Source organism: Denticeps clupeoides, chromosome 2 (genome assembly GCF_900700375.1).
Source record: "Denticeps clupeoides chromosome 2, fDenClu1.1, whole genome shotgun sequence".
Taxonomy (NCBI): domain Eukaryota; kingdom Metazoa; phylum Chordata; class Actinopteri; order Clupeiformes; family Denticipitidae; genus Denticeps; species Denticeps clupeoides.
Genome location: NC_041708.1, coordinates 7,299,775 through 7,312,323, shown reverse-complemented (window position 1 = coordinate 7,312,323; position 12,549 = coordinate 7,299,775). Strand labels below are relative to the sequence as shown.

The window sequence follows — 12,549 nt, the reverse complement described above, 5'->3', positions numbered from 1 at the left end:
ACATGTGAAGTGAAGTGATTGTCACACGTGATACACAGTGCACACAGAGAAATTTGTCCTCTGCATTTAACCCATCACCCTGAGTGAGCAGTGGGCAGCCATGACAGGCGCCCGGGGAGCAGCGTGTGGGGACGGTGCTTTGCTCAGTGGCACCTCACTGGTACCTTGGCAGATCGGGATTCGAACCAGCAACCTTCTGATTACGGGGCCGCTTCCTTAACCACTAGGCCACCACTGCACCAATGACCGCAGACCCTTGATTCGTTCAAAGAGCTGTCGATAAAAAGGAAATTGAGGAACACTGTCACCACACTGATAACATACTGCCCTGAACTATTCCATCTGCTCTCCTCCTCCGCCTCCCTTCGGTCCAGTCCGCAGAGTTGACTTGGCAAGTTTTATGCCGAATGCCCTTCCTGATGCAAACCTCCCCCGTTTACCCGGACTTGGGACTGATATACGGTCACCTGTGTTCCAGTTGCTGGGAACATTCAGTTTTTTCATGTCCTATGTGTGGTGCTACATTAAAAAAAAAAACTTTTGCTGATACACACAACAAATGGCTCTCATTGCACCCAACCAAATACATCTGTGTTTAACCCATCATGTGAGCAGCAGGCAGACGTGAATGGTTAGTGGATTCAAACCCGCAACCTTCCTGTCACAGGTTTGCCATTACCTGGTGCATTACATGGTTTTATTGCACACCTAGCAGTCAATCAACATCAACCGGACAGCTAAAGAAAAGTGAGGTGACTATCTCTATACATATGCAGCAATGCAGTTGGCTCAACGTCGCTTCAGAGGTCAATAAACCCAGGATGGCTTATGTCATTTTACGTAACAAAAGAGTATTTAGAACAGATCAGAGCTGGACTGCAATGCTGACTTAATTCTGCAGCCGTGGATCCAATACTCCAGCCATTATCCACTTAAACATGCCATTAGGCAATTAGTTCAGTAATTGGAAGGATCACCTGAGTCCACCATTTCTAAGAATGTGGGTTGTGTGTGTGTGTGTGTGTGTGTGTGTTGAGAGACTGATGGACGGATTGTCGTAGCAGCCAACAGCCGGCCACTTTTGGCAGCAGGTTCCCGGCTGTAACAAACAGTTCAACAGTCCCGTCTGTCAAGCCTCATCCTGGCCATTCCACAATCTTCATGGGACAGGTGCTGACTGAGAACACTTTATAAGGCTTTTCTAGGTTACGTTGAGCAAATATTGTCTCAATGGACATTATCCATATATTACTATGGAAAAAAAAAGTGAGAACAAGTATATACAACATATCTTGTTATCGATAGCTTGACATGACTTGTTATTGATAGCTACAATACAATACATACATTCATTTAAATTAGGGGCAGTGGTGGCCTAGCAGTTTCCTTGTGTCACCGTGTGCTGTGCTGTGTATCACAATGACAATCTCTTTCACTAAAAGAAAGTGCCCTAATCCAGAGTGATTTATAATCAGTTGTTACAGGGACAGTGGACACTGGAGACACTAATGATTGAGTGTCGTGCTCAGGCACACAGTGCTAGTCTGGTGTTACTTGTTAGGCTACCACCACCTCGGATAACAATGGCCGCGATGAAGGCTTTCTTTTACAGTTATTGGGTAAAACGAAATTCTTTTGTGACAAGGCAATTAGCAACTAACATTTACCCAATTAAGAACTTACAGAGCAACTTCAAAATAAATGAACGAATCCTGTATACTATACTTTTTGTTAATTTTGTCCAAGGTCCATTCCCTGCAGTCGAATCAGTCACAAACATTTCATTTTCATTTGCAGCCATTTAAGCTTCCTGCCATCATCAGACCTTCCTGGGGTGAGCCAGGATCAGCGTGGTCTTGGTGGACAGCCATGATTAGACAACAGGAGCTTAGGACTCGCCGTCCCACCGCCAGCACTCGACCCAAACACCCACTTGCCAACTGGTCACAGGCCCTTGAGCGGATTGTGTCGGCTATTCTAGTTCACCACCCCCGCCTTGTTCCTCTGCCGGCGGCCGGCGATGACCTTAACATCCAGTGTGACCGGATGTGGCATTTCTTTAAAGGATCAAGTGTAATTGTTATTGAACGTTAAAATTTACCAATAAAAAATCATTACATGTAGTGCAAAATCCTAAAGTTTCGTCCCGATGTGAAGGTCTGCGGTTCTGTGAGTCGGCAGTCAGGCCCTGGTGCACACATGCTGGGAGCGAACACTCAGCTCCTTGTGAACGTCCATCAATGGGGCTTTTTGACCTGGCGCCCCTGGCTCTGGAGTCTGTGTTTGCTCAGCGCGGGAGTTGGGAGTTAGGAGTAGGTCTGGACGTCCATGAATATCCCAATGAATGTCTCCGCTTTTTTTGTCTTTCATACTCACTCTAGCTACTGCATTTGCTGAACCCTTCATGGAATGGCATTGATAGCCTTAGTGAAAAGCATGAAGTCCGGAAGAGTAACAAAAAGCAAGGTGTGACAAACTGGCCTTTTAATTCTATACAAAATATGAATATTCTCCTCTTACCCGGCCACAATTCATTGACCACCAGGTTGTTTTTTTTGTTTGTCTCCTTCTTGCTTGCCCCCAGAAAGCTTTTATACTTACATTTAGATACATGCAGCCACATTTGAGTGATGATTTTTCTATGAATCTGCCCAAGGCATCATAAAATCATAAAAAACATGTCTATGAGTTCAAGAAATGTATTGGCTGTAAAACGACCATTTTGTTTCATTGGATAAAAGTAGCCTAGTGGGAAAACCCAGCCAAGTGGGGATGCACATGACAGCGTATTTCTTTGTGATGGTCCCAAGTCCGGGTAAATTCCATCAGAATGGCATTGGCATTTGTCAGGTCGATTGTGATCCGGACATCCAGATTGGTTGATCCACTGTGGCGAGCCCTCACGAAAGCAGCCGAAGGAAGACGGAGTGGAGAAGTGGGAGACACACCCGCCCACCAGAAGACTTACCACCATTGTGTCCCTGAGCAACACACTTATGTTGCTCAGGGACACAATGTTATTTAGATTTACATGCCCAGTTGGGCCAAAATAAGAGACGGCCTTTTCTGCATTAGGTTGTCCTACATTGAGCCATTTTCTTTGTGTCCACTGCCATCTAGTGGTTGACTTGCTGACCTGGCACTTAGGTTCACGCCAACGTGGTACAGATCTGGTTCTCTGTGCTGATTCTAGCCCACACCTGATCTTCAGTGTGGTTAGGCTGGACTTAAAGCATTTGTACAGGAGGTCTTCTCCGGCCATTATTACAATGACACATATTATTGTATTATTATTATTTAGACTTTTGTTCTATTATTTTTCTTCTATTGTATTTTCTTCCATCAATAACTATTGATGTGACAAATAAAAATCTTATTTAAGGATATAAGTACATCATGAGGTGTGAAATTATATCTGAATAATCCAATACTGGAACAGCACAGCAAGCCGGCGTGTCCAGAATGTTTCTGTATGCTGTTACATGATGCCAGTCTTAGGACGTCTATCAATTTCACCTAAATAGTCCTTTTACTTCAATATGTCTTAAATGATCAGAACATTTTATTTAGGTTTTCTCCTTCAGCAGCACTAACAGTGCTTTAATTTATCCCCATTTTTTTTACTTCTGGATATATTTGTTTTTTTTTACAATCTTGAATAAGAATCACAAACACAGAAAAGCGATGCACATTTAATCATATTCATATTTATTCATAGTTAGAAACAGAAGTTGAAATTAGTTTAGAAATGTACACAATCTCAAAAATAAGCCTTAGACATATAAATCACTTTTAAGCATCAAAGGTACACATTAAAACAGTACATATTCAGAAAATGTTCTGAATACAAAGAAATGTTCACACCATCCGAAGAAGGTTTGATGGCTTCTGGGTTGGGTTCGCAGGACTGAGAAGCACTATTCTCCTTTCTGCTCATCCCAGGACAGTTCAAATAAATACCCATGTCTATGGCTTATAGTGATAAAAGATCCAGAGATAATCGTGTCCGCATAACGAAAGACAATCGCTATAAGACACCCGCCACCCAAGGACGAAAGGAACACTTCTTCCACTTTCTACTGTACGTGTACGAGGGTAAAAATGCGATATCATCTATGTGAGGAAACAGGGAGTCTCTGTAATGTGAAGAGTTTTAAGATTTCTTAAACTGACTTGAACCAAACGTTGAAGTACCATTGTCTTGCGTTGCTTATTGAGTTCATGCCTTTACGCCTGGCAGATAATTAGGCTTTGTGCTCTCTTTGTGCGAAGACGCAACCCCTTCACCAAGGTTCAAAAACATAGTCATACAGTTTAGATCACAAATTTCAAGTGTTCATTTCTCCTTTAACTCTCCTCAGTGCTCACAGGCTTGTCCAGCTCCAGATGGCTGAATTTCTCTAAAAGCAGCAGCGGATGGTCAGGAGGGGAGTTTTTCTTTTAAAAGTTCACCTGCTGACTAAGAATAGATTCACGTACCTGAAATGTGTTCATTACAGTGGACCACAGTCCGGCATTATTAATGCATAAGCCCTGACAATAGTTGACCATTGCAAATCCTGTCACGCTTCAAAAGAAAAAAAAAAAAACATATAACAAGCAGATTAGTAAATGAAGCAAGTTGGATGTTGCAATGAAGAATAAATTTGAATAGATTTTTTATAGTTAAAAAAAAAAAAAATCCACTCAAATGTTACTTAGATTTCCTTAAAAGTCTTGCTGATAAGTATATAGATGTCATTATGCTTTTTAGCCAAATTTTTTTTTTCCTGTAATATGATGGATCAGAAACAAAAGATTGAGGCAGTTCTCAGTGGGAATTGCAAATGAAGGCTGCTAATTAGCTAGCATTCAACAATTGGAAGTTTTATACCACTAACATTCTTAATAATTTAGCTATACATATGTTAATCACAGACCTAATGAGAAGGTCTCATAACAGTGATTTGTTTACTGTGATTACTGAAATAAAAAAAAAAATGGTCATTTGAACACTCAGGAGTGAACAAGGAGAAATTTAAAATATATAACATACATATAAATCTATGAAAAGAACAATACGGCTCAATACATAGTGTTACATGTCAACTAAACAGTGCAAAGGGCTCAGCATAGCTTGGACTTGATTCCAGACATAAACTGAAATGAACTTGGGTTATACCTAATTTTTACCCCATAACAAAAAAATAAATAAAAATTGCATGTTTCAAGGAACTGAGATCCATGTCAATTACTGCTGAATTTCTGGAACCTTTCAGACCAACATCACTGAAAACAAAGACAAGAAAAAAAAAAAAAAAAAAAAAAAAAAAAAAAGTGAACAAATGAAAGTTTGATTGAATCAGGCAGACAAGTCAGAAGAAAAAAAAACTTCTGAAAATAACAAACCAGTAAAAAATATTTTAAAAAGTCAAACATTGAAAGCTGGTCATGAAGGAAAATCCCAACATTGTTTTCTTTTTTATTATTATTTATTTTTATCCTCCATAAAGGCACACAGGTATTTTCAAGTGTGCAAAATTGAGCTCTTTTGAGAATATCACAAAAAAAAAAAAAATTTAAACAAAACACATTTTGAAGAAGGCTGTCATGGTCACACGCAACAAGGTCAACCTCAGTCCAACATCAACGTAGTCCACGGTTCCGAGAGTGTGCTTTACCGCTGGCACTTCACTAGCATTAACACGTCAAGTTGTTTTTTTCCCCTCTTCCTAAAGGGCTGTGCAGAAATGGGGGTCATTGCAAAGATTCCCAAGCCAGAGTAGACCCCCCCACACTCAGTAATTTGACCAAAGGTCATTAGGCTTTTTATCTTTTATTGGTAGACAGATACATAAAAAGCAGCATTGAGTCTCTCCCTTTGACGTTTTCTCCTTGTTTGTAAAATAAATTATAACGCTTACTGCAAATGTTCTGCAAATTCTACGATTGCTCCTCGAGCACTAAATATGGCTCCTCATCTTTCCATCTCTGAGCGGCCAGCCCCTGGTCTCAGCTGCTGGCTGGTAAGACCGGCTGGTTGATGATGACTTGAATGACAAAGTCCTTCTGGATCTTGGTGTCCTGCAAGCGGCTCTTGTCAGTGAGGAGCTTGCCGGAGAAGAACCAGCGCTGGTGGGCGGCATCGATATCCTCCTGTGCCTGCAGCTGCTTCTTCAGTTGACCGATGGAGTCGGACATGCTGGAGCTGAGCCGGACGTCCCTCCCAGTCGAGAGTCGCACCTTGAGCTGGAACTCCTTCTTGGGCGTGACCTGAGGCTCGGAGATGTCGGATGCATCCTCCTCGCTGCGCTCTGAAATCAGGTTGACTGGGGGTGCTAGGCAGTACACCGGCAGCTGGTATCGGTTTCCAAGCTCATCATAGCACTCAGTCAGGGAGCCTAACGAAGAGAAAGACAGAATAAATAAATGTTTAAAAAAAAAAAATAATAAAAAAATTCATACATCAGCATTATAGTGGATGAGAAGGTGCGTCCAAACTTTTGGCCTGTACGGTACTTCAGGTTCCCATCCACTTCGGAGGTGACACCTTACCGTGTGGTAACGTGATGCTGGCTCCATCCACAATGGCCTGAGCCAGGTCGTGATCGTTGCACTCCAGGGCCACAGCGGCCGCCTTCAGGGCGTCCCAGATCTCCTTCCGGCCTTCAAACGCCGGAGCGGTGTCCCAGAACTCATCCCTCTTGCTGCGCAGCTGGCCCTCAGTCATGGGATAGTCGCTCTTCCACTTGGGCTTGTCCTTCTTCAATGGCTCATTTCGTCCTGCGGAAACGCAGGATTAAATCAGTAAGCGCCATCGGTAAGCCAGCCTGTTCTCTGTGCAGAAACAAACATGAAGGTCATGCTGTATCAGTGCATTTAAACAGTGTTGCTTGTACAGTGGCCACTGTTCCAAATTGGCTTTACGGTTCCAGGTCAAACCCACAATGGGCGAGTTAACTGCAGTGGCGCGGAGGAAGAAACCCTGATACCTAAGAATCAGGTCAGGTTTCATTGAGATATACACCACAACTACACAGAAGACGTCAGGGACAGTATTGTGCAAAAGTCAATACAATACAAACCAGTGAAAATCAAACAACAATTGCAAGGAATTGTCAAACATTGCTCAAATATTGAATTTTTTTGCTTTTATATCAGTCTTAGTTGTCCTCTAGTACTGAAGTCTCTTTCCAAAATTCAGCCGTGGTGCAGAATTAGACACTTGTAACCAGCCACACAATGAGATTTCCCCAGAATGTTTTGGTGTGAAGACCAGAGCGGCCTTTGGAAGTGAGCGGGTATGACGTCACCAACAACAATGTTTGGCGCAAACAGGAAGTCGTATTGCCGTTTTTCCAGATTTTTTTTTTTTTTTTTTATGAACCTAAGGTAAGCAATATCAGCTAGGTACTTTAAGTTACTGCTTGGCATTTCAGTGAAATTGCATCATCTTGTATTTACATTGTATTTACAGCTCTGTTTTTACATTTCCAGTGAACTGTAGAACATTGGAATGCGTACACAATATATAGTGATATAATCGTATTGTGACCATTGTATCGTGATACATATTGTGAGATCCTTGCCAATACACACCCCTACTGTTTTCCATCTGTAGTGATATAAGAGTTGGGAAGGTGCATTCAACCACATTTTACTGCCAATTTTAATAGGACTGTAAACAAAATATTAGCTTAAGCGTGTACACACTTTTGCACGTTTCCGATTGAACTGTACAAGTTATGCAGTTATCAGATGCCCCTATACAGCGCACCTTACAATCAGTAGTTACAGGGAAAGTCCCCCTTTAGACACTCAATTTTGCCATTTGAACAGGGGTGTTATACACACACTACATGTAATGTGTGCGCTGTCCATTTCACGTAGAGTGTTCGTGTTCATTCAGCATGTAAGCCTAAACAGTATCGGTCCTACGTAAGCAGAGTCTCAATGACCGGTCATCATTTTTAAAAAGGGTTATGATGCTCCACTGGTTTATTGGAGGGGTGTTGAAATGAATCTTATAATTGATGAGATTATCAGATGTGGACTATTTGGCTTTGATGCAGTGCAGAACATAGTTACATAATAATGATGTTGCTTGATTATTTTCTGCCGGTGCCATAAAAATTGTAGTAGTGCCGGTAGTGACCGTGGTTGCCTGAGTTGCCTTACTCTGGACAGGACACACGGACGATCGAAACAAAAGTTTTTTGCTTTGTAGCTGCATTCGGTTGGCCTTCCAATGGAGTTCGCTTGACGTAGTTTAGCACTCGTCGCTTTTTAACGTTTGTCTGGTTTTTGGTAGAAATTTGACGGCAAGAAAAATTCCTTGATGCCAACCGAACGCTTTTGAACACCCCTGATGACGCTTTCATTTGCTCCATTCGAATGCCAGAAAAATACCTGGTTCAGACGTCCATGTTAACAAGGCCTTAACTCATCTCACTGACTTATCTGAAAACGACGTGAAGTAATGTGAAAAAAACGGTGGTAATTGAATCTAATAGTGAAACCGGTGTAAGCCTTCACTGGTTTCACGATTCGATAGTCCAATGAAAATGATCTGAACCAAATAAAGCAGAGTATCTACATCGGGCATTTATTGTTAAAAGGCAACTGATGTGACATTTCTGTCTAATAAGTATATAAAATGCATGTAGCTTTTTAGGATTGCCTAACCTTAGCATGAAGGGGGGGGGCCACTGTTATAATATTGACATTACAGAAGCTCCAACAAGACAAATTCCCTACTGTTCTAACCAACAGCAAGATGGGAAGGGAAAAAGGGTGGAAAAAAATTAAAATACAGTCACCAACTATTTGCATAATGGAACAAAACCCATTTGCTTACACCTCAAACAAATCCAATGCCTGTGTGGGCTATCTCTGCAGCAAGACTGCACAGCCCTCGTTTCCACAGTAACAGCTATAGTGGTTGGAAGAGACCATAATGATATGTGGGCAGTATAAATAGTACCACCCTGTCCAGTGTGTTTAATAGGCTCCCATTGTGTGCAGCGGATCAGTACAGCTGTGTGACCATGACATGTAAGAAGAACGAAAGTATCATCAAATATTTAAAACTCCATTTTAACCTTGATTTAGTCTGTTTGACTAATTTCCAGCTCCGATTATTTTGGACCCTTTTATCTGATCCCTCCCCCTCCCATCCCATCCACCACCCAGCCAACGTCTAAAGCAAACATCTTAGTGCCACTTCCTGTTTGCTCAGAATAATTAAAGGAACAGGCTAATTAGAGTTGGCTGTAGAAATTTGTGCGGAGCCCCTCCGCCTAAGTGATGTTGGCAGAGGTTCAGTGAGGGCGAAACACCGCCACTCCTTGCCCAATAAACACTGCGCGCCACATAATGATGATGCTGTAGCAGTCTGGGTATTTCGTTTTTTTTTTTTTCTCCAAAAAGCCACTCGCCATCCAAAAAGACATTAAACAACCCGCACACCGATTCAGGAGATTATGACAGAAGGAAAGAAGAGCACATGGGGCGGCAAGTGTTTAAAAAGGTCACCTTTCATCCCAACAAATTATTTATAGTGTGGGAGGCTTAGGTGTAGTAATCAAGTGGGCATGCAGAAGCCACAGGGGCCGTGCTAAACAAATGTTTCTGGTTGCGGAAGCCAAATGAGCAGTTACAACACCATAATATGGGCTCGCAAGGGGAAAACACCGTACGCTACCGTACAAAAGTTGAAAGAAAGAAGGCACACTGGCCACTAGGGTTCCTTAAAAGGCACTGATGGTTTCAAGTTTAGCAATTTTCTGGTAAAGTGTATGGGCAACATTCACTTTAGTCGAGCATTATTTAGAAATGTCCTCGTATTTCCATGAAGAAAAACACTGAAAAGAATTTGAACAGGAAAGTTTTTAAAGAATAACATTGAAAAAAATTAAAGTAATGACTTAGATCAGGGGTGTCAAACTCGCAGCCTGCATGCCCACATCCAGCAAGATCAATTTATATAGATCTACTATTATTGCATGGCGCTAAACTACAGAGCCCATAATGCAATGCTTCAATGCTTCTTTACAATGCAGCTGAATCGGTATAAGAGCCGTTTCCATGTCGTAAAAGGGTTGTGAAGCAGCTCGAAATTCTTTTTTGTGCTTCAAAACAATCAAAGAAATGTGCGAACTGCATTTATATAGTAGATCTATATAAAGTGATCTTGCAGGATGTGCGAGTCTGAAATATGTGATGTAGATGATCCCACATCTGTCGATGTACTAGTGAACCTGTTTCTAATAATGAATGAAGTGGACAGACTTAACGAACACAGCGTTCCACTGGAGCGCTGGACTAATTGTTGCTGATAAAGTTCCACACTAGAAGTACGCAGATATTCAATCATTAACAGCAACCAGTATACTTTATTTTTTTACCATATTTTGTATAGCGTGCACTGAGCCAAACAACATTCCAGTTTAGTCCAATCCCTGAAATTGGAATTAAATTAGCTTTCCAAAAAAAATCCAAGAATCCCTTGTTGTGGGAATGTGGGAGCTTCCACCAACAATTAAAGGAATGGTGGGACAGCTCTTCTGGTGTGAAAGACCTATACAGTCACCTTTTAAATGTCCATTTTCAACAGGACAATAAAACAAATAAAAAAAATTAAAAAAAAGAGGCATAGAAACATCTTCCGATTGGCTATAAAGGAAAGTATGTCAGTATCAACTGCGCTACAGCAGGGTGTGGTTTTGCTCAGAAGCGTCTGAAGCCCTCATGCAATTTTAGACATGTAAATCATGCCACTCGGTTTTATATGATCGTAAGAGGAATGAGAAATGCAGCTGGGGGGAAAAGAGAAAAAAAAAAAAAAAAAACGAGGAACGCTAGTCTGATATTTTGCCCCGAGAGATTTCAAGAGAAGACAAACTGACGGTGGTCTTCCTGAGGCTTCATTTGCTGGTGCCAAACAATAAGCAACGCGGTGTAATCCCACTCAAAACAGCCCACCCCCACCCCCAGAGGGCCTCCGGAAAACTGCCGCATGCAGGAGACCCCCTGCCTCCACAGACGCCGGGATGGGGAATTACAGGCTAGTCCGTACATGCACGCCTAACGCAAGATCATCAAGTCAGCCTCGGTCTCCAAGCATGTTCTTACTTATATATATATATATATATATATATATATATTACACACACACACACACAAAAACAAACAAACAAAAAAACACACACCAAACTGCTGTACTAAACAGAAAAACATGCAACCAGAAGTAACTCCCCAAACCATAACTTCATGGCTACTTAATGTAATATGCATTACATATTTAAAGTGAAATGGCAATGTCAAATTGCTTGACACTAAAACTATGAACCAGTCCCAATGGTATCGCCACAATTAATACTATTTTATAGACTATTCTTAAAATGAACAAGTACCCAGTAAGGCATTTCATTGTTAAGGTACATTTACAGACACCTTGGTGTTAAAAACGGACCTGTAAACCATTATTTTACTGTGACGACTGCACATACCTCCACGCTTCCTATTCGCCCTTCCGCCGGTTCGAGACGATCCCGGGCCCTGTGCCTCTCCTCGTTCTCTCCCCACACATCCTCCCATAGTTCTCAGTGGCGAACAAACATGCTTGTCAGCCAAAAAAAAAACCCAAACTCAGGCCAAGCTTTGGGAAGAGGTACGACGATGCCTACTGCCACGTATCAGCGTCCAAATCAGACAGGGAAGTGGAAACATGCAGATGCCCCGACTTTATCTTCCTTAGTGCAGTCCCACCTTCAAAAAAAAAAAAAAAAAGGTCCTGACCTCTGGGGTTGGCACAAGGCTGAGGCCAGCTTTCAATCGCTCCGCTTAAGGTATGGCCAGGGGTTAATCAGCTATTCGACTGAATTATTATTGCTGTTGTGCGACATAGCCAGGAATCACAAAAGCTACTCGGATCTAGGCGGTAACTCGCAAGCGCACTGTGATGTTGAAATGTGCCACCTCGTCGCACAATTACACGTAGGGCGACTCTCACTACACTGCGGGGTTTTAGTTAATCGTCGACCTAACTTGAATTTACGTTGTCTCTCTCTATATACATGTTTTTGCAAACACGGTGCGCGCAGAAAGCAAACAAACAGGTCAATTGCTGTAAGAACGACTTGCCCTTTACTGACACAGGTAGCAACTAAGAGAGAGACGTTTGATCATATCGTAGAACAACGAAGTTTTAAAGTGTTCTCAATAAGCTCGTGTGTCAAACAAAAAAAGACACAGCGTGCCCCCTCTTACAGCAGCTAAGACACGAATGTAAAAAAAAACAGCAGAAAGTGACGAAGAAGCAAAAACAGCTAGCGGCATTAGCAGATCGTATTTAGCGTTAGCTGGCTAGCAAGCACAACGACGGCCGCCAGGCAAACTTTCACAAAAATATACGCCGACACGACATCACGCTCCACCTCACTGCGAAAACAAAAATACAAAAAAAAGAAGTCCCATATTCAATCCACGTCAGCCTGGCTGCTCCATTACGCTGTCCAAACACCAAGCAGCCCTTGGATTTTTTTTCCTCCCCTCAGCTGTTTAAAAAAA

The 12,549-nt window shown here is 42.0% G+C and overlaps 1 protein-coding gene across 1 annotated transcript; it reads right to left on the bottom strand.

Moving 5' to 3' along the window:
* Nucleotides 1-3,687: 3,687 nt before the first annotated feature.
* ubtd1b (ubiquitin domain containing 1b) lies at nucleotides 3,688-12,528 on the bottom strand. Its single transcript, XM_028967847.1, has 3 exons — nucleotides 11,490-12,528; nucleotides 6,535-6,762; nucleotides 3,688-6,380 (listed from the first exon to the last, which is right to left on the bottom strand). Exons 1-3 carry the CDS (start codon nucleotides 11,575-11,577, stop codon nucleotides 5,992-5,994), a joined length of 705 nt encoding a protein of 234 aa, XP_028823680.1. The 5' UTR covers nucleotides 11,578-12,528; the 3' UTR covers nucleotides 3,688-5,991.
* Nucleotides 12,529-12,549: the final 21 nt, after the last annotated feature.